The sequence below is a fragment of the Mytilus edulis genome, chromosome 1 (assembly GCF_963676685.1).
Source record: "Mytilus edulis chromosome 1, xbMytEdul2.2, whole genome shotgun sequence".
NCBI classification, from domain to species: Eukaryota; Metazoa; Mollusca; class Bivalvia; order Mytilida; family Mytilidae; genus Mytilus; species Mytilus edulis.
Window position 1 is genome coordinate 84,041,267 of NC_092344.1, and position 26,569 is coordinate 84,067,835.

A 26,569-nucleotide genomic window follows, 5' to 3' on the forward strand; every position below is an offset into this window, starting at 1 on the left:
CATTGCGATAAGACGTGTCACGGTACTTGTCTATCCCAAATTCATGTATTTGGTTTTGATGTTATATATATTATTCTCGTGGGATTTTGTCTATGTGTGTTACATTTTAGTGTTATGTCGTTGTTCTCCTCTTATATTTAATGCGTTTCCCTCGGTTTTAGTTTGTTATCCCGATTTTGTTTTTTGTCCATGGATTTATGAGTTTTGAACAGCGGTATACTACTGTTGCCTTTATTTTTTACTAATATAATCAACATAAGGTAAACGCAAGTGAGACACAATAACCAATGAAAAGACATCTAGAGTCAAAAATAAGCAAATATCTCCATGTAAAATGTCAGGTTCTTAATTGTCCCAGTTTTTAAAAACATGTAATTATTTGGAGATTTCAGATGTATATAGAAATAAGAAGATGGGTATAATTGCCCATGAGAAAACTCTCTATCACAGTTAGTAGTTTTGGGTTACTATTCGGCCTTTAACAATGAGAAAAAACTATGATGTAAAGTAAGTTATAAAAGGCCCCGACATAAAATATAGGAAGAGAAATTCTAACGAAAAAAATGACGGCATAACTTAGAACAATAGAGTTAGAAAGATAGAGGTTTAAATTAGATAGCTTTATCTGGTTTAAACCTGTCATTTTTGTCGGAAAACGCCTATGCATAGTAAGGAATAACACAGTTGCTTTCCCTTTGTTTGGTAGTTTAATAAAAACTCAACTTTGATTTTGTCCGTTTTCATGACGTCTTCCTTTTTGAATTTACGGCATAGTTAGATATTTTTATTCATCCTTATATCTTCAAAATAAGTTTAACCCCCCAACACCTTTTGCCTGTCATAAGTCTAGAGCCTCGTCGTCTTATTTTTAAATGAGTGTAAAGTGGTGGATTTTGAATTTTTTATTTTAGGTAAAATGTGCTGTGCGTGCACGACTGAATGCCAACTCTGTTCCAGGGCCTGTTTTCTATAGTGAACTATTTGAAGCAGGAGTAAAGGTAAATTACTGTATGCTATAGTAGTCAAATTTACTTTTTCTGAAGAAAGAACCTACAATTACAACAAATATGTGAAGGCAAACTCATTATATGAAGATGGGACCAATGAAAATTGAAACAAACAATTATAGAAAGATAAACATAGAAAACTTATTTGATACATGAACCCAACGAACAAAATCTAAAACAGATACAAAGAGGGATAGGCATAAGAAGTATACTATTGAATATTGAATAAAGGCCTGTGTTTTCTTTAAATTGACGTTTCGTGATATGTTTCTATTGACACTTAGTTATTTCCAAATCATTCGACAAATGAACACGGATGTGCAGTATGATCTTGTTCTTCATTTGTGATTCTGAAAGAAGAAATATTGTATCCTTTAAAAAAATCAGAGTTGAAGAACTAAACGATAATGAGAAGGCTAAATGGGTATTATGCGTCCAGTGTAAAGTGATATATTAATATGACCCCTGCTTTGTATCATTCGACACGCTGAGACGGATTTTTCGCATGCTAGTTTCCATAGTTCAGGAAGAATTTCACCCTACTGGATATATTTTTCTGACTCGTGGCCGAATAATTTTTGCTCTTACATCTTAAATATCAAACCGCTAATTAAGTAGATTCTTTGGTTTACATCGACCGGGAATCGAAAGTGCGGCACTTCGCACTCGAGCCGATTTACCTATCACGAGACTGGCGATGATGTATACAGAGAAATACAAATCAATTATTAATTTTCAGGTGGTACTATACTTTCGATGTTTGGTTGGGATCTTGAGTTATATTCATCGCCTTTATAGTTATTAAAAGTACCAGGCTTAAAATTTGATACGTCAGACGCGCGTTTCATCTCATAAAATACATCAGTGACGCTCATATCAAAATAGTAAGATAGCCAAAACAAGTAGAAAGTTGAAAAGCTCTATATAAAACGGCCCTTAAAAAGAAAAAAAGGTACTTATCTAACCTTCAATCCCACGCTCCTATGAACAAATAAATAAAAAAAGTATCTTACATGCACAATAAACAAAATGTGTGCTCTTTGTCCAATATTATTGATTTTCACCAAAAATAGTTGAAATATCTACCATTATTACACAGTTTGTTGTACATGTATGTGTTGTTAAGTAGAAATCAGAGGGGAAGGTTGTAAAATAAATGTACTTCACATTTGAATATGACGATGTGAGGTCACGGTCTGACAATTGTAAATACACGTTATACCTTTTAATGTAGCATTCTCAAATATATGTTTTAGCCTGATAATTACAATTACCAGATTATAGAAGGACAAGAAATAGCTATTCCATTTATATCATCAGTCCCTGTCGGCTGCATTGGGTCATCGGAAATAATCATGAAACGGTGTACTCATACTCTGAAAGTATCACAACCAGAATATCAAAATAGGCCGGAGGAAACTTGCACATCAAACATAGAACCGCATTCATTGGCCTTTGATACACAGGATTGTGGGATAACACTTTCCACGACCAGCTGGAACGATCCTGTTTATTTAAATGTTACTGGATACGTTGACAATGTTTATAATTCACGTGATAGGACGGCAAACATCAGAATAGAAACTGGAGCGAACAGTGCCACAGATCTTTCAGGTGTTTGGAATACAGTTAACATACCAGACATTCAGGTAATATTATTGTTGTCCCTGATATATTAAATGATGTTCGAGGCGATGGCGAGCACAAAAGATTGTACAAACTGGAGAACAAACTTGTTTTTATCCTCAAAACCAGTCATTTAGTTTTTATTATACCGGAAAACGCTATTTCAGAAATCCGAATACACATTCTGAAATAAAATTATCACATATACTTTTGTACATGCACATGATATGATTATGATAATACATGTTTCCTTGTGTTATTTGTAAGAATGAAGTAAAAATACTAAGCAGTAGAGGTCTTTAAGAATTACTAGGAATATGATTATCGGTAACTTATAATACATTCAAAGTATTAAAAGACTAGGAAGACGACGACAAATCCATTTCATTCATTAGTATGTTTCAATTCTATCAAAAAGTTTTTTTATGTAGATTTCAATCTTATGTTTAAAGATTGCTCCTAATGGTTGATTTGATTATTTGGAAAAGACGATGATAAAGATATCAGTTATTAAAAAACGAAAAACAGTACGAATAAAGGCAAAAGTAGTATACCACTGTTCGAAATTCATAAATCGATAGAGAAAAAACAAATCGGATTACAAAGTAAAACTGTGGAAAACGAATCAAATATAAGAGAACTACGACACATCAGAAACACACACAGAAACGAACTATAATATAACAATGGCCATTTTCCTGACTTGCTACAGGGCATTTTAAGAACAAAATGGTGGTTTGAACCTGGTTTTGTGGCATGCCAAACCTCCCGCTTTAATGGCAATGTTAATAATAACATTCAAATGACAACATTACATGACAGGACTAAATGGGAGAAAATATAGGACAGAGAAACAAACAAGAAATAGCCAACAAAAGGTACCAGGTTAAAAAATTTAATACGCCAGACGCGCGCCACGTCCACACAAGAAAAACCAACGACGCTCAAGTGGAAAAAAAAGTTTGAAAGTCAAAACAAGTAGAAAGTTGAAGATTACCGAGGATCTAAAGTTTCAAAAAGTTGTGACCAATACGACCAGGGTTATCCGCATGGGACAAGAACATCCTTATAATTTAGAAGAATTCATAAAAGGGTCAGGAAAATAGTTTCAATATTCGTTAAATAGTCTTTAAACTTTTGACGGGCTTTAAACTGACTGAAACTATTGACTTAGGGTAAATGACCATTAAGCTATTGACTGGCGGTAAAACTTACTGAAACTATTGACTGGGTTGCCAAGTCTTTGATACAAATAACTGGGAGTAAATAGTCTTTGACACTATTGACTATCGGATAATACCCTTAAAATATTTGACTAGCAGATACTAGTGTTTCAAAGTATTGACTTGCGGTAAATAATCTTTGTAATGAATAACTGGTGAACATTTTTGCTAGCTTTGAAGAATTAAGGAATTAGATGGCACAAATAATGTTATTCTTTCTTATATTAAAAGAGTTTTAAACTACTGATGCATTAAACTTTCTTTTTCACGTTTCATTTGAATTTGATAAAATATCGTATGTAAATGGTAACCAAGTTTGAAGCAATTAATGATAGAAACTAAGGTAGACGAATTATACATGGCCCGAAATGGAGTGCACTGTGTAACCTATTCTAAACAACATACATTTAATATTCATTTTATTATACTAAAAATAATGTCAACTTGGAAGATACAAGTATTAGAATAATTTCAACATATCAATCATATATTGCATGAGCATGAACAATTATTTTTTTTTACATTAAAACTGTCGTTTTTATGCCGAATTGTTCTGTTAGTATAATTTTAATAAAGCGCTCACTAATAAGATTAAAAATGAAAATGAGGAATGTGTCAAAGAGACAACAACCCGACCATAGAACAGATAACAGCATAAGGCCACCAATCATGGGTCTTCAATGTAGCAAGAAACTCCCGCACCCGGAGGAGTTCCTCAGGTGGCCCTAAACATATATGTATATTTGTTCAGTGATAATGGACGTCATACTTAACTCCGAATTATACACAAGAAACTGAAATCAAACATAATACAAGACTAACAAAGACAAGACTTATAAGTACATTCCTTTGATGTTCGTTGTAATACTTTGACCCATAATTTATATTAATAAGCGGCTATTCCATCTGAAGCCAGCCAGTATCTAATAAACTGCACAAAGAAACAACAATGAACGCAGTTTTTTTTTATAATCATAATAATGTCCAATCGTTCCACTTACTATACTCCCTTTGATTTAGGTGGTAGTGTCTGACCTTGACTCTGCGGTGACGTCTCGCAAATGTGTTTCATGGAATGACCCACAATATACAACTGCTGATGGCCGCCAGTTCTGGTATCATGGCTCCGGAGAATTTATTTTGTACAAACATAAAAAGTACCCATATTGGGTGAGTATACATAAAGTGTAAATGTAGCAGCATTTTCTATAATTTTTCAAATGTAACCTCTCCGATGCTTCAAACGGGGCAACAATTCCATGATTATTCGACAATTACAATTGTGCGTTTTCTATATTTACTTAATTTAGCATGACATTGCTTAACGATAATGAACAAAATAGCAAATTTAGAATTTACGAAACATTTTTTTTTCAAATAGTATCACCATAGAAATTTTCTGAAATTCAAGCAAACTTTCATGGTTTCACCGCTAAAATATGTTGTAACAATCTAGTATGTTTTACTTGTCCAAGTTTGTTTAAAGGAGAAAGTTATCTCAATATAGATTATTTTCGGCTTCAGACTACATTGGAAACAGATATATGTTACCATAAATAGACGAAATTATGAAATGTATATAATAACTAAACAATTTAGTAAATACCTGTATTTACTAATCAATTCAGCAATTATATGAATTTACTGATTGTTTAAGAGATAACAGGGTATCACTGATTTTTGTTTTGTCATTTTACAACTATATATGTTACAGAGAATTTGTGAAATCAGGGATTTTGTAAAATCACTGAAATTTCAGGGAAAGTTTATTTAGTATAATTTTAGCAGTTAAAAACAGAATTAACTCACACTTTTTTATATGTTTTTGTGGTACTATAAAAGTGATTGTATCCAATTTAAAAAGGGGCGAGATTCTATAGAATAATTATAATATTTATTTTAATTTTTTTACACTTCACTAGTCAATCTGCTTTGAACTGGTAAAAGTAGACAAAATCAGGATTGCTCACACCATTTCCCTTTTTGTTTGTTTGGATAAGAAAATTTTCTTTGTTAACAGTTCCACAACTTGTGCATGATAATAAAATGATTTCAACTCAAATTTCTATCAAGTTTTCATATTATTAAATTATCATTTGATGCGTTTTAATATAAATGGTAGTTTTGCATCGGTAAAAGTCGAATTTCTTTTCTTGCTCATATTCACACGTATGTTATTTGCAGTATCACAATAACATAGTTGAAGTACTAGGTATTTATATGAAAAATGCACGAGATAGGCCTTTGAAATTTTTAGTATGAAACCGTTACACTTCAAATTCAGCTACCTCAAAACATATAATGATTTTACCGATTATATATTTAAATTTCACTTTTTATAATTAGTTTGTTACAATTCTAATATGAAACGTAGTTATATTTTTTTATTTATGTTTTGTTTCCTGTAGTTTAAATGTTCAATTATAATATCAAAATTATTTATTACCTTTAATTTAAAACTAAAAATTATTTTCTAATAACTAATCGGTTTTTAAATTAGAATTGTTGCTTTAATTTGATACAATATTTCATTTTTCATTTTCTATTTTCTTTTACGCCAATACTTTGGATAGCGGTTAGGACATCATAGCTAAGATAATCATAAGATAGCTAAATTATAATCCTGGTACCTTTTATAACTATTTGATGTTCATGCTGACACATGTCGTATACCTAAGTCGGTCCTAACTTTATCAGAATTTCTGTCCTAAGAATATCTTATAAGACCGATCTTAGGACAGTTTCGATAAACAGGCCTCAGTTCTCATAATGCAGTCGGAAACCAGGTTGAAATAGAACAAAACAATCGAAGCTCTTTGTTAGAGAAGGCGATACATGTTTACTGTATTGTTTACTATAGTGACAAAATATTTAAAGTTAATCGAAACAAACAAAATTGCAATTTTCTTCTCAATTACGAGGTCTTTTATTTTAAAAACACCATTTGCATAAGTTTTCAATTTATCTAGTACATAGTTAAGCAGAACAATTAGATATCAAGTCGACGACATGGGTATCTTTCAAGTTGGATGAAGAAAATGCATAACCTCCGATTTTTATGAAAAAAATACCACGGACGGAAAACATATCAATCTATTAGTTCAGTAATTTTCGTGTCTGCCCTTCCATTATGTGACTGAAGAAAAAATTCCAAAAAATGGGTAACAATTGTATCGAAAAGAGAAAATCGAGTGCACCTTTTTATGTAAGGGCGTGTTTGAGTTGAGTATTTGGTCTTGATATCGTACAAAGTAAGAATATTTCATACATCGTCTCGCTTCATATTCTATCATTTTTATATATTAAAGCTACAGGTTGACTTTATAACACAAAAAAATCACAGTACTAAAAGATGAAATATATGGGTCAAGTGAAATACCTATCTAATGAGTCACAAAAACTGAGAAGGTGTGTTCGAATAGCTATTTTTTACTGAAAGTACTTGACGACAGTCTTTCAAGTTGGATGATGAAAATGCATATCTTCGAAAAATTCTATTTTTTTTTTGTGTGTGATTACTAGAGTTTATAGTCTTCATACACTAAAAAAATCTAGTCTGCCCTTCCACGAAATATTTAATTAGAATTTTTTTAAATGTTTATGAATTTTCGAAAATTCCACCTGACAACCGATCAGACAATAGTTTTAAGTTGAATCAATGCAGACAAGATTATTAACTGATCCTCATTAGCTAGTTGATACATTTGTCTTTTAAAATACAACTGACATATAAGGATCGTAATGGTGCAATGTGGATAAATTTATCGGTTTCCAAGAGCAATATTGGTAATGCGTCATCCCTACAATGGCTTCCATTTCTACGATTGTGAAAATGAACTGGCGTAATGGCGAGATAATTTTGACGAAGTAGACTCCTGACTGAATGTAAATATGTAAAAAAAAAATTTGATTTAAATGAATAAATGTTTTTTATTTACTCGCATTTATATTTTAGGCATTAAGCTTAATGCCTGCACACATCTTTCAGGATTTAAGAGTAATGCCTAACATCATTTAGGCAATAGACTTAACGCCTAGGCGTTAGCTTATTGCCTAGGATTTAAGCTTAATGCCTAATTTTACTTATTGACGCTAACATATATAAAAGAAGATGTGGTATGTTTTCCAATGAGACAACTAGGCCGGTGACCAAAGTCGGATTTATGAAATTTTAATCGTCAAAAATGGTACACGGCTATATCCTATATCATTGGATTCGGAAATATGCCTACCTTGAGATTCTTCTGGTCGTCAAAAGAAAATATGGTGCAGTTTTTCAGAAATCTTGATCAAAGGTCACATGTCGTTTTCAAGAAAAAAACAAAATTGAATATCTAACTCCAATTCAAATATCCTTTTTACTGTAGAATGATTGAAAACTTGAATCTATTATCTTCCTTATTCAATTTTTTATCAAAAAAGTGGAAACCCATCATTAAATGAGATTTCCGAACACACGTATGCGACTTTACAAAAAGGGGGTATGAACAAATATGTTATTATTAGTATAACCACCTAGTATACCTTAATGAAAGTGAAAACTTAAGTTTTAGCCATATACGTTGAATTCGGTAATGCAAAACAGACAACAAAAAATATTTCAAAACATACTTATAATTGAGTTTTTACAATGTCATGACGATTTCTATAAAATAAATTTGTATTTTTAGTAATAAGAATATAAATCATTTTAAGATAAACTAACAACTTTAAAAAGATATTTTTTATGATAAAATAGCCTTTTATTCGTTTAAAAATGGAGAAAGTTTCGGTTATTCAATCCCAAACTAAGTGACGCAAGATAATATTTTTTTTCTATGCAGGATAGTTTAATATGTCACTAAATATACGTAACGTTAACCAGTAATTCATACCTCAAATGACTTTTGTAATGTCGGAACGTTATTACGATGATCAGACCCTTGGCTGGAATACATATGTTTGTAAGTTAGTGGAAGGTTTACAATGCAGCAAATCTCGAATGTCAGTATTGGTCCATAGTGTTTAAAGAAATTCTTAAGCCACGAGTCCTATAATAATATTGCGGATATGAATGTTAGACTTCAGACATTTAACGTGACGTGCATTGCAATGGAGTGGTGGTCAAATGTGTGTGTACCACATATAGCGAGCTTTTATCCAGCATCATTGGATATCAATATCAAAACATTTCGTCATTGAAAAATACACTTTGACAATAACAATCTATTATTAGGGGACATAAAACAACTGAAACACCAGTGCACCGCTAGGAAAAATGTCTAAAGAACCCTGTATTGAAAGAAACGTCTTGTCCTGCTGCTTGCAACTCAAAATATCTCTACACAAAAGTCAAGAAAAACCTTCTTTGATCGAAAGTTTCCGATTGTCGTGGTCTGTATAATTGATTTGATATCTGAACTAGGGTTAGCATTTATATCGCACTGCTGATGGTAAAAAACTTTATTTTGTGAATGCTCATAATTTAGAATACAGTTTGACTCCAAGTGAAGGTTTATAGTGGCTGTATGACAAATTAACATTAAACAGCTTTTATGTAAATGTTCTGTTTAAGAGAATGAAATTCCTTGTCTTGGTTGTAGTTTTGTTTACAATAAATACAAGCATATGAAAAAGAGACCAAAGATAACAGAGAGAAATTAAACGTCATAAATCGAGAATAAACTGACAACGCCATGGCCAAATAAAGGAAAACACTCGCAGACAAACAATAGTACACATATCACAACCCTAGATAGCCGTGACCTCGATTTATTGACTAGAGCCGGCTGCTTTATATCTGTATGTATCAAAGAAACATTAGAGGCAACAGTATTTTACCGATGTTTTTGTTTTTAAACAAAAGCTAGGGGAATTCCAAAATTTCAAAAAAGAGATCAGTTCAATTGTGTCAACAACATGTAACCCGTGTCATGCGAATCAAAAGTATCAATATGTTACAAACAGGAATGGAAAACAAATTAATTGCAAATTTTCAGATATGATCTGTTACTTGGTATCTAAACATCTTAAACCGCACAAAGAGGTTGCTAGTGAGTTGGGTCACGATAGAGCTTAAAGATATTATTATTCATGATACAGTGATATGATGACTTTTTTTGTGTCTATTTCAGTCGCCAGTTCTTCTTCATAATTAAGTACATGTCACCAAATTTCCACGTTTGACACTCAGGTGTCACAATTGAAACATAATCTGCTAAACCTTCCAGGGGCACTCGAGAAAACCGATCTATGTAGAGTTTTGTAGAATTTTGTTTGTCATTAACGTCATTCTTCGACTTTTATCATGCCGCTTTGATATTATCTTCGACTTATAAGTTTATATATCCCTTTTGAATCTGCAGCTTGTTTTAAGTAGTCAAGGGGTACACCCCTGTTCACATAGTTAATGCAGTCTGTATTGACTTAACATGCACAAGTGTAGGGTATCATTTGATATATGTGCATAACTGCATATTATACGATGACTCAGAGGGGAATAGTTCATTGAAACATGGGGAAATTGACAATTGGAAAATTAAAATCGCCCAATAAAAGTTTGTCATAGATTTTTGTTTGTAGTCGTCAATCTGTCTCAAAATCAAAGAAAGGGTCAATACATGAAGCAAACATTCTAGTTTCTGTAGTATCCCTTATCACAAGCTAACTGGGAAATGTAAGTACTGATTGACTGATTTGTGGGTAAAAGAGAGACAGGAAATCTTCAATATATCTGAATTTGAAATCAAAGAACTAAGCAAAATGGTTTTCTTGAGGTCTTTAAAAAGTTTCTGCATTTCAAATTTCAGTGGAAACTGTAAATACCACTATGTTATGAGACCTATTCACCATTCGTATCCACTTCAATTATAAACAATTTTCAAGCGAATAGCATGAACCATAGATGTACATGTATGAATGAACTAAAGTCACATTCTTCCGTGCAATTTCGGGAAATTTCATCATTACACCAATCAACTGTGTCAAAATACCTTCACTTACTGTAAGTGGTAAAAAGGGATCAAATATTTCACCTCCACATTTAAGAAAATAACACTATTTGAAGAATTAAACTGAATGTTTGCTTCTATAACATGTTAAAACCAAGTTTCAACGGACTTTCTAGTTTTGTTATCTTTTGGGGATTTTGTCGGATCCCTATTTCTGAAATAAACAACCGAAAAACTTATTTTTCCTCTTATATGAATACAATCATATTAACACAACCTTAAAAAAGAATGCCGGACACCCAAATAATTCAACGAAATAATAAAAAATCAACAAAAACAAGAAATATCAAGTCCAAAATATTACAGGAAAACTATGTATTTCAGCCCAATCAAGGAAGGGACACAACTATCCAGAATTTGTTCAAGTTAATGATTGAATAGCAGAGATTTTTAAAAGTTTAAAAAATATCGTTTTAAACAATCTTACCTCATAAAAACATGTGTACATGAAAAGAAAAAATGCAGTTTTATTACTTTATAGTAGATACGATATAATCCATTTATCAGCGCTTTATTGCATGATGTTGGAATCGGGTAAAACACAAAAATGTCCCTGTTAACAGTAGTTTTTACCTTCATAATTTGTCATCAAAAGGCTTTTAGGGTTATCTTTTTCGCCTAATGCATAGATCATTATGTCTCATGTTTGAATAAAACAAACAAGAAAGACATTTAAGGTCAGCTTTTGAATAAACGCCAAACTGCATGCCACTTATGATTTGTATTTGAAGTCAAATTTGCTGACTAAAAGATTAAATGAAAAAACTACACAATACGAATTTTTGACGACCAATCTTAAATTCAAGTAAAATCATTTTTCTATGACTGCCAATTTTTAGCCGTGTACCATGAAGTGAAATTAAACTCTTTTAATAATCGACTTTTTCCTATTTCGTCACCGCACTAAACTGTCCACAAGAGACCAAAATGACACAGACATTAACAACTATAGGTCACCATATACTCTAATTCTATGGAAATTTATCCCTTTCCGAACCCATTGTATAAATATAGATTCTTACATTGATACCAGTGGATTATCGGATTTAGAAAATCGAGATAGTTAAATTATCAATTTTAAAGTCCGAGCCTCGGCGATAACTATAAAATCTATAGTTTAACTATCGAGATTGGATAAATCCGATAATGCACGAGTAACTAGGTAAGAATCTGTTTCTCTAATGATTAAAAAAAACTTTTTTTTTTTGTTCCCCTTCGAGTGCCTTTCACTTTCCACGAAGTTGTCCATTTCATTAACACCTATTAGCATATTTTGATTCATCCAGTTATCTAAAAAGTCTATGATCTTTTGAGATCACCGGCAACCAGATGTTGTTTACATTTTTTTATACAATGGGTTCGGAAAGGGATAAATTTCCATTGAATTAGAGGGAAAAAATACAGCACAAACAACATTTTCCAAAATATCAAAAGAGTGAAAAAATATCTTATTGAAACACATTTGACTATCAGGTCGAACAACTGATGTTCTTAAACCCTGCTGACTGCCATTAACCATTGACAAATAAATTGATGACAAGGTGTAACAAAATGGATGTCATATTAATTTAATATCTAGTAGAATAGTCTAAATTGAAAACAACGTTCAAACCTATGATTGCGTTGGATAAAAACCGGTAATTTTTGAGGTAGGTACTATTTCATTTAAGATTACGTTGTATTTATCTTACATTTATGGTTTTAGAAAGTCAAGATGGCGGCGTACTCCTTAGTTACGACTTGCCATTGTGCTTTTGATGGTAAATATATATAGTAGCCATCAACACATAAAATGTTTGGCTGAAGTATTATAAGGATTAAACACATTTTTTCTAGAGGTTATTGATGTGTAAACCGGGGCTCTTACTCACAAACTCAACATAAAAGTCCTTCGGACTTTTATTCAGGTTGTGAGTTAATCGCCCCGGTTTACACATCAATAACCTCTAGAAAAAAATGTGTTTAATCCTATAATAACAGATTATAAATTTGATATAACAAATTAGTAATTTGATATAACAAATTATTAATTTGATATAACAAAATATTAATTTGATATAACAAATTATTAATTTGATATAACAGATTTTCGAATTTGATATAATAAATTATTTATTTGATATTATCAGATTATTACATGGCATTTTTCATATCGCATATATTATCAGCCCTAGGTTCAATATCAGACAAAGAGCCGCATGGCTCGAGGGCTGATATTGACCAAGGGCTGATAATACATGCGATAGGAAAAATGACATGTTATGATCTTTTCATCATATGCTTCAATAATGGAGAAAAATAACTTATTCGTATATTTAAGGAATAACAGTACTGTAGTTGAAGAGTTGCCACCGTCAATTATAGATTTGACGGTCGCAAATGCAGTTTTACTGGCGACGCGTAGCGGAGACAGTAAAACGGAGATTTGCGACCGTCAAATCAAAATTGACGGTGGTAACTCTTCAACTACAGTACTGTTATTCCGATTCTAATGCATTTCAAAAAGAAATAAAACGATAAAACTTGAAAAATGTCTAAATTTGACAAATAAAAAAAATCCGCGAAACTTCATGACCGATTTTGGCGCAAAGACGTCATGGTTAAACGTGACGTCATACAAATGAAAACTTACAAACTGGAGGTTATTACGTTACAAATTCGGATAAAATTACATTAAAACGGCGAATTCAAGGTAGGTGTTGTTTTATTTTCGATTATATAGTAGTAATCGAACAAAATGGTTATCCCTCCTTAGTTACGCCTGGTCAACTGTAGATTTGACGGCAACTTTTAGCCAATGAAAAAAATTGCTACATACAAATTGCATTAGAATGATCCTTTTACATGTACGTGGTTCTCAAATAGAAGTTCAAAGAGTGAAAAGTTCACGGACGTCAGACCCAAATTTAGTACATTCGATATGAAATTTTTATATCATTTTCTTCAGCAGAGAAGAAACGCTTTTTAATATTGAAGAATCGACACAAAAAAATCGACAATATACATAATGAAGACTGTTTGGAAAAGTCACCTTTTTTTTTAAAGTAACTGTCTAAATTATGTTTAAAACTTTTAAACAATGCATTAATTTAATAATTTGTTAGTTTTTCGGTTTTTTTTTTTATTATTATTTTACAAAATATACTTTCCAGTATCCAAATAATTGTTTTGTACACTACTTTGTAATGTTTTTCACTGAAAACGTAGCATTGAGGTGTATTATCCGAAATTTGACGAGTATCACCGGAATGCCATGTGATAACGCTACGGAAAGGCATGTGATAACCATCGAAGCATGTGATAAACTTTTCATATCAGCCCGCTAAGCACCATTTCGAAATATATGGAATTTACGTTAATTTAATGATATTATCATACAGTATAAATCATATGTTTTTTAGTCTAAGTATATGATAAAACAGATTATCAATTTGATATTACAGATTATAATTATTTGATGTTACAATTTATGAATTTGATATAACAAAAAAGGAATTTGACATAACAATAAAGGAAATTTGATATGTCAAATTACTTATGCATGGATTAGGGTTATCCACCTTCTCTATTTGACGTAAATAATATATAAGTGAAACGTTCAAACTGTTTAGAGATATAGACCTAAATGTTTTTTGCATTGCTCATGGTCGGAAATCCTTATTCTATATATACACCGTTATTAAGGTGCTCAGATTATACTCGGGTGATCTTTTTAACAGAAATTGATAGTCCACAATCATTCAAAATCTCACGCATGTTTTAATATGTTGCAACAAATTTATTTAAGACAAATGCAGTGATTGAAGGATGTTTGATAAATTCTTTCATAGATATAGGAAGATGTGGTATGAGTGCCAATGAGACCACTCTCCATCCAAGTAACAATTTATAAAAGTAAACTATTAGAGGTCAAGGTACCGCCTTAAACACGGAGCCGTAGCTCACAACGAACAACAAGCTATAAAGGGCCCCAAAAATTACTAGTGTAAAACCATTCAAACGGGAAAACCAACGGTATAATCTAAATAATAGAATATAAAAAAAAATGAAAATCGAGAAACACGTATGAAATTACATAAATAAACGACAACTACTGTACAACAGATTTCTGATTTAGGACAGGTGCAAACATTTGCAGCGGGATTAAACATGTTCCTATTGAAATTAATAAAGCAACATGCCAGGGTTTTTTGTAAGAAGGAAAAGCATTTTTTTCCTTGCATGTTCCTATGTTCCTAAAAACATTAACATATCGAAAGAACTCTTCGTTTCCTTTTGAATTGAAAATATGAAATATAAATTGATCAAATAGACCCCCCTTTTCTCTCTTATATTTTTTCGATCTAAGGCACCAGGTCCCATATGCGAAATTGAGAAACAAATCCAAAACATTGTCTCAAATAAAAGGGAAAGGGGAGGAGGGTTGGTTATAGAAACATTAAACCTCTAAATTGAGTTTTGAAAATGCATTATATATTTGTTACTGGACGTCAGATGAACATGAATGAATGAATGAATAAATAATTTATTGAAGTGCAACCTGAATTGCCATTATATAATACATATGATATGAACATTGTTATTTTCAGCCAGCCTTATAGGCTAACGAAGCACTGTCATTTTAAAACATTATTATACATGTATAGCTACATTTGATTTGATATAAAATATTTTAGTTTTAAAGTTTTTACGTCGTGTAGTTTTGTTAGAGTAAAAATGTTTATATAACATCTTGTCTTATCCTTAAACAGTCTATGATAAAGTTTGCCAACGTTTTCGGGTTGCTGATTAACAGTTCTTTTAGTGTTTCTTCTGGGGAGTCAAAGTTAACTGAGGTGAGTTCTCGTCTAAGTTCGTTCCTTCTAACAGAGTAACGGTTACACAAAAACAAAAAGTGGATTTCATCTTCAGTCACATTGGAGTTGCACACTTTACAGATTCTCCGGTCGGCTGGAATATTTCGATATCGACCTCGTTCGACTTCTAAAGGTAGTGTACCGCATCGAATTCTAGCTATACTCGATCGCTGTTTTCTGGACAAGAACTTTTTAACATACTGTTCAGTACAAAATTCGGTCTTAATAACTTGTATGTTCTTTGTTTTGGCATGTTCTGAACATTAATAGTCCATTCACTTTTGAAAGTATCTACCAGTTTAGTTTTAACGGATTCAATTACGTATTTTGTTGAGATCGTATCGTGGTTGTTTGTACAGTTAATTAAGGCTGATAGACCACTATTGTTCAATATTGTTTTAACACTGTTGAACCAGGTCTTCTTGTAGCGTGTGGAAAAATCGATATCCAAAAGGAATACTTTACGACTGATACTGAAATCAGGCAATTTCATAAGTCTACACCATAAGCGAACTATATTACATTGATTGTTTACAAGTATAGAAGTCCATCCAATATCACCTGTTATTGCTGGAATCGGCGAGGTTTCCCACACCCAAGAAAGTTTGGATTGCTCTATACTGGAGTCTTTCAAGTACATCATACCGCGTTTATCCCCACACCCTGACGCATAGTCCATTACAGGGATAACCGTATTTTCGAATATCTTTGTATATGTAGCAAAGTCCATATTACCCATATGAAGGTATTTTGAGGTAAGTGATCCAAGCGCTCTACTAGCTGCTGTTGAGAGCTCTTTCACAGAAACAGCGTAGTCCATATCTTCAGATATCATTAAGCCTAGATAGCGGTATTTATTTGCGAAATCAAGCCGGGTATTTCCAAGCATAAATTCTGAGTCACATCTAGCGGCGGAAGCTTTCCGAATATACAGGATCTTCGTTTTATGACAAATAATGAGTGAAACTATACATATATGTTCATTGAATTGTCAGGGACTAGGATCAAAAGATAAAAGACAAAGACTTCATATGTGGATGAAGCATCAACATTGTAATATTTTATTTGTACAAGAAAGCCATTTCACTGTTAATTTAGAGAAAGATTTGAATAAAGAATTCAGGGGTGAGTTATATAATAGCTATGGTAATTCACAATCAAGAGGGGTGTCAATTTATATTAATGAGAAAATAGAATATAAATTTATTGATAAATTTCAAGATAAAGAAGGGAGAATAATTTTGCTTAATATAGAAATTAAAGATAGCATTTATACTTTAGTGAATATTTATGCTCCAAATTTACCAAAAAACAGAAATGTTTTTTTCAAAAAAGTAAAATATATGATATCAGAAAACAGCTTAGGGATGGTAATTGTTGGTGGAGATATGAATGATACTCTATCAAATATTGACAGAAAAAACTACAGCACAAATAAAAAAACACAAAAACCAGTTAACAGTTTAAAAACTCTAATTAAAACAATAAAGTTGATAGACATTTGGAGAGAGACACATAGTAACAATACACAATTTACATGGAGGCGCAAAAACAATATGAATGAAGCCTCTCGCATATATTTCTTTCTTATATGCCCAGAAATAAGATCACATATATGCTCAGCAGATATAAGGCCTGCACTTATATCTCACACAGACCACCAAGCTATATCATTAAAGTTGAAAGGGAGATCACAATCAAAAGGGAAAGGATATTTTAAAATTAATAACAGCATTTTGAATAATATTGAATATAGAAACATAATAAATGGCCTAATTCATAAATATAAAAACAATCCAAAACTTACCAAAAATATTGGACACCATTGGGACTTATTCAAAATTGAGGTCAAAGAATACACCATTGAATACTGTAAAAGAAAAGCAAAACAGAACATAAGTGAAATACATGTATTGGAAAACAAAATCAAAAAATTAAATGAACAAATTAACAAACATTGTAAAGATGAGGTAATAAAACATTTTCAAGAAGAATTAATTAATAATGAAAGTAAATTGAAGAAAATATATGAAATAAAAACAAAAGGAGCTCAAATCAGGTCACGAATTCAATGGGTAGAAGAAGGAGAAAAAAATACGAAATTCTTTTTAGGTTTGGAAAAAGCTAGACAAACAAGAAAAACTATAACTGCACTTAGAGATAAAGAAGGAGTGATACAAACTGATTCATCCAAAATTTTACAATTAGAGAAAGAATTCTATAAAGATATTTATAAAAGTACAAATCCAGATATAAAATTTATAAATGATTATATTAATGATACAAATATTGATCATAAATTAACAACACAAGAGAGTGATATTATGGAAGGAAAATTAACTATAGATGAATGTACAGATTCACTATGTAAGATGAAATTGAACAAATCACCTTGAATTGATGGTTTAAGCGTAGAATTTTATAGAACATTTTGGAAAGAATTAAAAGAATTCATTGTATCCACATTTAATTTTTCATATAAAAAAGGGGAGTTAACAAATTCTCAGAAATTAGGAGTTATCTCTCTTATCCATAAAAAAAATGATCCTCTGAGTTTAGATAACTATAGACCCATAACTTTATTAAATGTAGATACAAAATTAATAGCATATTCATTAGCTCAGCGCATTAAAAATGTCTTACCAAAAATTATCCATGAAGATCAAAATGGGTATGTAAAAAATAGATATATAGGTTACAACATCAGACAGATCCAGGATATAATTGATTATGCAGAAAAATTTAATATAGAAGGAGCATTATTATTTTTAGACTTTTCAAAAGCTTTTGACTCTTTAGAATGGGATTTCATGTTCTCAGCATTAAAAAAATTTGGCTTTCAAGATTCTATGCTCAAATGGATAAAAACTTTGTATACAGACATTAAAAGCTCAGTGATCAATAATGGGTGGATATCTGAACCCCTCAACATTTTTCGAGGGATTAGACAAGGATGTCCGTGCAGTGCTTTAATTTTTGTTATTGCTGTCGAGATATTAGCATGTAGAATAAGACAAGACAATAATATTAAAGGATTTGAAATCAAAATAGATGGGAAAACACATTCTTTAAAAATCAGTCAACTCGCAGATGACACAAAACTTTTTTTAAAAACAAAACAAGACATTTCAAAAGTATTAAACATGATTGAAATTTTTGGCACTTTATCAGGGCTTAAATTAAAAAAGATCAAAAACAGAAGGCATTTGGTTAGGAAAACACAAACATTTTAAAAATGATAAACATAGATAAATATATAGAATCTATCATAATTGGGTGGATCAAAAGGTTAATTAATGGAGATCTAAAAAATTGGAAAATTATTCCACTTTTTTATTTTAATAAGTTTGGAAAAGATTTCCTTATCTTTCATATGAATATTGATAATACTGACTCTATTCCAGAGTTAAAGGAGCTGCCAAAATTTTATTTCAACATTGTTAAAGCATGGATAACTAATAAAAAAGTACAACAGCCAAAAAACTTTAGATCTATACGTCAAGAAGTTATTTGGGGAAATCATTTCATAAAGATTAAAAAATAAATGCCTTTTATTCCAAAACTGGATAAATAGTAATATTATCTTTGTTAATGACATCATTGATGAAAATGGTAATATAGAAGAGAATTTTATTTTACAAAAGCTTAAAATAAAAAGTAACTGGATGTCAGAATTTTACCAATTAAAGAAAGCTTTTCCAAGAGAATGGTTAAAGATTTTAAAACAGGAAAATTCAAAGAAAACTAAAGTAAAAACGCCCTATGCAATACATATTAATAATAATTGTAACAAAAAAGAATATTTAGAAAATGTAGATACCACAAAAATTTATACTATATTAATTAAGAATGAAATTGAAATACCTGTTGGTTTTTATAAATGGAAGACAATGCTTAACCTTGAATACATTAAGAGTCTTTCGTGTAATATGTTAAAGTTTGTTCATCATTTTTTAAAAGATAACAAATACAAAGTGATCCGTTCGAAATTGCTACACTTTATTTTACCTTGTAAAGTTTTATTGAAAAAGTGGAAGATCTGCGATATTTCAAATTGTCACTATTGCAACACCACAGAGGATTATGATCACATGTTTCTTAAATGTCACTTTCTTGATAATTTCTGGAGTAAAGTTAAAAAACTCTTAGAAAAACTGAATATTAATTAAAAACCAATTGTTCAGAGAACAATTGATGGTCTTTCCACCAGTTAATATCTATTTTGATATTAAAATATAAAAAATCAGTCTAAAATGTCAGTTCATATGGCTTTATGATGTATAGATATGAATTTAAAGCAAAGGTCAAAATCTAGAACGTCAAATTAACCTATGACCTTGACCTCAATTTCAAGGTCACAAACTGAGGATCTCAAATCAAAAGACCCTAGGTCTCTAATATGTATGGTTAATAAGTTATATCACTTTAAACATAATTTAAGATATGATAGGGGCTAAAACTCCCATTCATTGTTTATGCACCCTTTCAACTAAAATTATTTAGTTACCACATGTCGCAACTAACAATTTATACAAAATAATTTGTCGATATCTTATAAGGTTAATGAAAATGAGTGAAAATAAGACAAATTCAAAAATTAGCATATGACCTTGACCTTTGACCTTGACCTAATTTTCATTTTTTTGGACCAAGGACCTTAAATCAAAAGATCCTAGGTATCTATCACTTATGGTGTTCCAGTTTAAAATACATTTTAAAATTTCAAATACAAAAAGGGAAATAACTCTCATATGGAGCGCTCATATTGCTTCGGTCGAAATTGGACAAATCATGCGAAGGATATAACGAGCAATTTTATAAAATAAATTTGTCGTAATCTTTTACGGTTGCGAAGGAGTTGTGATCACAAGGAAAACAGTGTTTGGGGAGATAACTCCTACAAAGAAAAGTATTCGGTTACGCAGGGTAAATTTCAAAAGCGCATAAACTGTTCGATATCATATACCAAATATCTAAGCGACATATTGCGAAACAAATGTTTATCGCAAGAACAAAATTTGGCGGAAGAAAAAAAAATAATCAGAAGAAAAACAATAGGTCTTTCCACAGAAAAGTGGAAAGACCTAATAATAATATTCTAACATTAAAAAATTTAGTATGGGGTTATAAAATAAATGATGAGCAATACTATGAAATTAATTATCTGATTACTATTATAATGTTTTGTATATATAAGGCAAATTATATGTCTGAACAGAAAACAAAATCTTTAGATGTATATTCTGTATTTAAAGCAGAATTCATGTACAGCTACAAAGTGCAGGCAACTAGTAAACATACTAAGAATAAATGTCTACTTGATAAAGTTGTCAAATTGTTGTAATAATTTTTTATATTGCCAATGTATAATCTAGCAAAAAAGAAAAGAAAAAGGATAATATTATAAATTTTTAGATCCGGAACTGATTTAGAGAAATAATTTTACCTATCACCGATAAGCGTGGAGATAACGGTATTTGTTATCCACTGTTTTTTTATCGTTTAAAAAAAAGGAAAAAAATATTTACATACTATCTTTTTTTTCCAAAATCGAAGCATTAATACATACCTGTGAATTGCTAATGATATTAATCATAAATCACTATTTTAAACTGGTAATTTCCAAACCAGGAAGAGATATTAATACAATTAAAAACCAATTGTTCAGAGAACAATTGAAGGTCTTTCCATCAAAACAATGTATTTTGATATGAAAGTTGTGAAACTAAGTTTAAAATGTCATTTCAATCGTCAAATGATAGCTTCTAGTACGCTGATTCCAAAAATATTTGGTTTTTCATACATTTTTTTTAAATAAGGGAGATAATTTGTTACTTCCGGTTTGAAAAATGTTACTTATGATTATATTTGAATATTTACTTGACACTGATTCCAAAAATATCTGGTTCTATATACTTTTATATTAATAAAGTACAAAAAATAGCTACGTCCGGTTTACAAAAGGTTACTTCCGGTTGTTTCTTTCAAGGTTAAATGGTTTGATACCTTTTTCCAAAAGTTTCATAGCTTTATCATGTATACATATAAAATAAAAGCAAAGGTCAAAATCTAGAACGTCAAATTAAGCTATGACCTTGAGATCAATTTCAAGGTCATGAACTAAGGACCTCAAATCAAAAGACCATAGGTCTTAATTATATTTGGTTAATGACTTATATCACCAAACACGTATTTTTAAATACAAGAGGGGAGAAAACTCCCTTTTACGTTCAACGTGCCCTTGCAATAAAAATTTATGTGTTACGACATGTCGCAACTAACAATTTAGTAAAAATAATTTGTTGATATCTTATACGGTCTTTGGATATAAGTGAAAATAAGCCAAATTCAAATATTAGAATATGACCTTGACCTTTGACCTTGACCTCATTTTCATTTTTTTGGACCAAGGACCTCAAATCAAAAGATCCTAGGTCTCTATCACTTATGGTTTATAAGATAGAAATGCATATCACTTATATCAGATGCATAAGGGGAAATAACTTCGGTCAAAATAGGACAAATCATGCAAAGGATATAACGAGCAATTTTGTAAAATAAATTTGCCGTTATCTTTTACGGTTGCGAAGGAGTTGTGAGCACAAGGAAAACAGTGTTTGGGGAGATAACTCCTACAAAGAAAAGTGTTCGGTTACTCAGGGTAAATTTCAAAAGCGCATAAACTGTTCGATATCACATACCAAAGATCAAAGCGACATATTGCGAAACAAATGTTTATCGCAAGAACAAAATTAGGCGGAAGAAAAAAAAAAAAATTAAAAACCAATTGTTCAGAGAACAATTGAAGGTCTTTCCACTAGTAAAGATCTATTTTGATATTGATATAGTAAAAATCAGTTAATAATATTAGTTCCTTATGGCTTTATGATGTATTTATATGAATTTAAAGAGAAGGTCAAAATCTAGAACGTCCTATTAACCTATGACCTTGACTTCTATTTCAAGGTCACAAACCAAGGACCTCAAATCAAAAGACTATAAGTCTTATTTATAGTTGGTTAATGAGTTATATCACCATACGCGTATTTTTTAATACAAGAGGGGAGAAAACTCCCTTTTACGTTCAACGTACCCTTGCAATCAAAATTTACGTGTAACGACATGTCGCAACAAACAATTTAGGTAAAATAATTTGTTGTTATCTTATACAGTTTCTGGAAATAAGAGAGAATTAGCCAAATTCAAAAATTAGAATATGACCTTGACCTTTGACCTTGACCTAATTTTCATTTTTTGGGACCAAGGACCTCAAATCAAAAGATCCTAAGTCTCTAGCACTTATGGTTTACAAGATAGAAATGCATATCACTTATATCAAATGCATAAGGGGAAATAACTCTCATATGGAGCGTTCATATAACTTCGGTCAAAATAGGACAAATCATGCGAAGGATATAACGAGCAATTTTGTAAAATAAATTTGTCATAATATATTACGATTGCGAAGGAGATGCGCTAACAAGGAAAACAGTGTTTGGGGAGATAACTCCTACAAAGAAAAGTATTCGTTTACGCAGGGTAAATTTCAAAAGCGCATAAACTGTTCGATATAATATACCAAATATCTAAGCGACATATTGCGAAACAAATGTTTATCGCGAGAACAAAATTAGGGGAAAGAAAAAAAAAATAATCAGAAGAAAAACAATAGGTCTTTCCACAGAAAAATGGAAAGACCTAATAATCAGAAGAAAAACAATAGGTCTTTCCACAGAAAAGTGGAAAGACCTAATAATATAAAATCGATAACTGCAAGTGTGAACTATTTCCGGAAACTTTTTCTTTCCAAACAAGCTAGATACACATATTGATAAATTAAAATTTCATATATACTTATTTATTTACGGTTGAAAATGAAATATTTATAACAAAGATTAGATAAATTGTCATGTTTTATTGTTAAACAGAGAGAAATCCTGGATTTCGTGTTAAAATAAAGATACCCTTCACTAGAATGCTGGACTAGTGAAGTAAATTGTTAACAGCAAGCAATATATTGTTGAATAAAAAAAAAAAAAAAAAAAGGATCTTCGTTTTATCAATAAATTAATACACAAAATTGATAATTTGTTATATCAAATTGATAATTTGTTATATCAAATTGATAATTTGTTATATCAAATTGATAATTTTTTGTTATATCAAATTGATAATTTGTTATATCAAATTGATAATTTGTTATATCAAATTGATAATTTGTTATATCAAATTGATAATTTGTTATATCAAATTGATAATTTGTTATATCACATTGATAATTTGTTATATCAAATTAATAATCTGTTATATCAAATAAATAATTTGTTATATCAAAATCGAAAATCTGTTATATCAAAATCGAAAATCTGTTATATCAAATTTATAATTTTTTTTTATCAAATAAATAATTTGTTATCTCATATTAATAATTTGTTATATCGAATTAATAATTTGTTCTATCAAATTAATAATTTGTTCTATCAAATTCATAATTTGTTATATCAAATTCATAATTTGTTATATCAAATTCATAATTTGTTATATCAAATTGTTAAAAGTAGACTAGCATGGCCCTTAAAGGCTTCCGTACATGTGGGATTACATGTAATTACTAAATTACTAAATTTTAGTAATTACGTGTAATTCCCAATTTCACCTATTTACTGTTACATATACATTATATATCGATATCACTAATGGACAGCTGAATACTAAAATTTATGATAAAAGAGATGATTTTTCATTTCCTATCGTTAATTATCCTTTTTTAGATGGTGACGTTCCCTTGTCACCATCTTACGGTGTTTATATATCTCAACTTGTACGATTCGCTCGTGTATGTAACAATGTTTTAGATTTTAACGAGAGAAATTTATGTATTACTGAAAAATTATTACACCAGGGTTTTCGATATCACAAACTAGTCAAAACATTTACTAAATTTTATCATCGGTATAAGGATATAGCTCAACATGCAGACTTCTTATACGTTCAGGTATTTCACATCCAATTTTTTATGGAAATATTCTTTATAAAGCACAAAGGTGTCAGTATTCACCTCAAAAACTAACAAAACCTTTGAATAGACTTATTAAGAAGGGATATAGTTACGATACTGTTGTCAGATCATTAAAGATTGCATATTTTGGCGTTAATATTGATTCACTTATAGGGTCTTTGCATCGGAACTACACACATTTATTCAAAAACCAGTTGTTGGCATGACACGGGTTATGTTCTTCTCATATATGTTCTGATGGTATGATACTAAACCCCTAACGGGAAGGATTGTGCCTGATGTTCATATGATGAAATCATAATCTTTCAGTCAGTTTAATTGAAGTTTGGAGCTGGCATGTCAGTTAACTGCTAGTAGTCTGTTGTTATTTATGTATTATTGTCATTTTGTTTATTTTCTTTGGTTACATCTTCTGACATCAGACTCGGACTTCTCTTGAACTGAATTTTAATATGCGTATTGTTATGCGTTTACTTTTCTACATTTGCTAGAGGTATAGAGGGAGGGTTGAGATCTCATAAACATGTTTAACCCCGCCACATTTTTGCGCCTGTCCCAAGTCAGGAGCCTTTGGCCTTTGTTAGTCTTGTATTAATTTAATTTTAGTTTCTTGTGTACAATTTGCATTGGAAATTAGTATGTTTATGGGCCAGCTAAAGGACGCCTCCGGGTGCGGGAATTTCTCGCTACATTGAAGACCTGTTGGTGACCTTCTGCTGTTGTTTTTTTCTATGGTCGGGTGGTTGTCTCTTTGGCGCATTCCCCATTTCCATTCTCAATTTTATTTTTTTATGTATACATATGGACTGCAATTATTTTCACCTGATATGTTTATATGCGTTACGGTAAATCATATATCATGCATTTGTATACTAGTATTAAAATCGAAGGGTTTGGTCAACTTTTTTTCAGCGATGTTAACCTTAATCATCATATTTCGAAGCTGTCTTTACTAATATAAAGTAGAAGGGAACATTATTTTTCTGGTCTGTGTGTCTGTCCATCCGTTTGTCCATCATGCAATCGTTTGAAGGTAACATAAACTTAAAATGTCAAACATATGATTATTGTGAGAAGAATTTCTTAACATATTTTCTGATTCACGATTTAGACCCAGTCAGTGGCACGGTGCCATATGGACCAATAATCTTGTTTAAAGCATAGTGTTTAAAAGCTGAAGATATATCAAAATGTTTTTGATAGTATACTCATCTCATTTAAGACCGAATCCCCTCCCCAATAAATGAAACCAAACGAAAAAAAAAAACACACCAACACACCAACGTACCAACACTGAATTCCAAGAAGAAAGGGTCGAATAGTGAACATAGTAAATATAGATGCTGAAGCTCTGGGTTGAAGTTTAATAACATTTTAATCTTAATTTCACCCTTAAGTTATTAAAATAATCAGAAAGGCAATCAAGCTAGTACTATCTGCTACTACTAAGGATCAGCTTATTTAGTTGACAAAATATAAAAATAAGGTAATATTGTACGAAAAGTGGGCTTTCATAAAAACAAGGAAAAATCTTAGTTATTGATGCCACTATCTGTAATTGTTATATCAAAATGGATATTTTGTTTTACTAAGAAAATTAGGACAAGTAGTACAAGAGGCTGCATCCTAATTTAAAATTTTCATACAATTTTTACATGGTGTATTACAACGGCCTTTGAACACCCAATACATTCATGGTGATGTATGCAATTGACCAGCTTTTTTGTATTGTTGTCTATGTACATCAGCCATAAAGAGTACTGGATGATACATTTTGAATTTTGATCATTTGTCTATTTAGTTTACGTATTGTTAAGTGCATAATGTTCATATCTACATGTATGTTTAA

At 30.9% G+C, this 26,569-nt stretch overlaps 1 protein-coding gene across 1 annotated transcript in view; it reads left to right on the plus strand.

The window, feature by feature from the left end:
• The window catches only part of LOC139487865 (von Willebrand factor D and EGF domain-containing protein-like), a 50,509-nt gene that overhangs the window by 7,908 nt on the left and 16,032 nt on the right, over positions 1-26,569 (plus strand). The window contains exons 5-7 of the mRNA XM_071273072.1: positions 912-998; positions 2,264-2,656; positions 4,877-5,026. Coding sequence (XP_071129173.1) covers positions 912-998; positions 2,264-2,656; positions 4,877-5,026 — 630 coding nt within the window. The remainder of the gene's footprint in view (positions 1-911; positions 999-2,263; positions 2,657-4,876; positions 5,027-26,569) is intronic.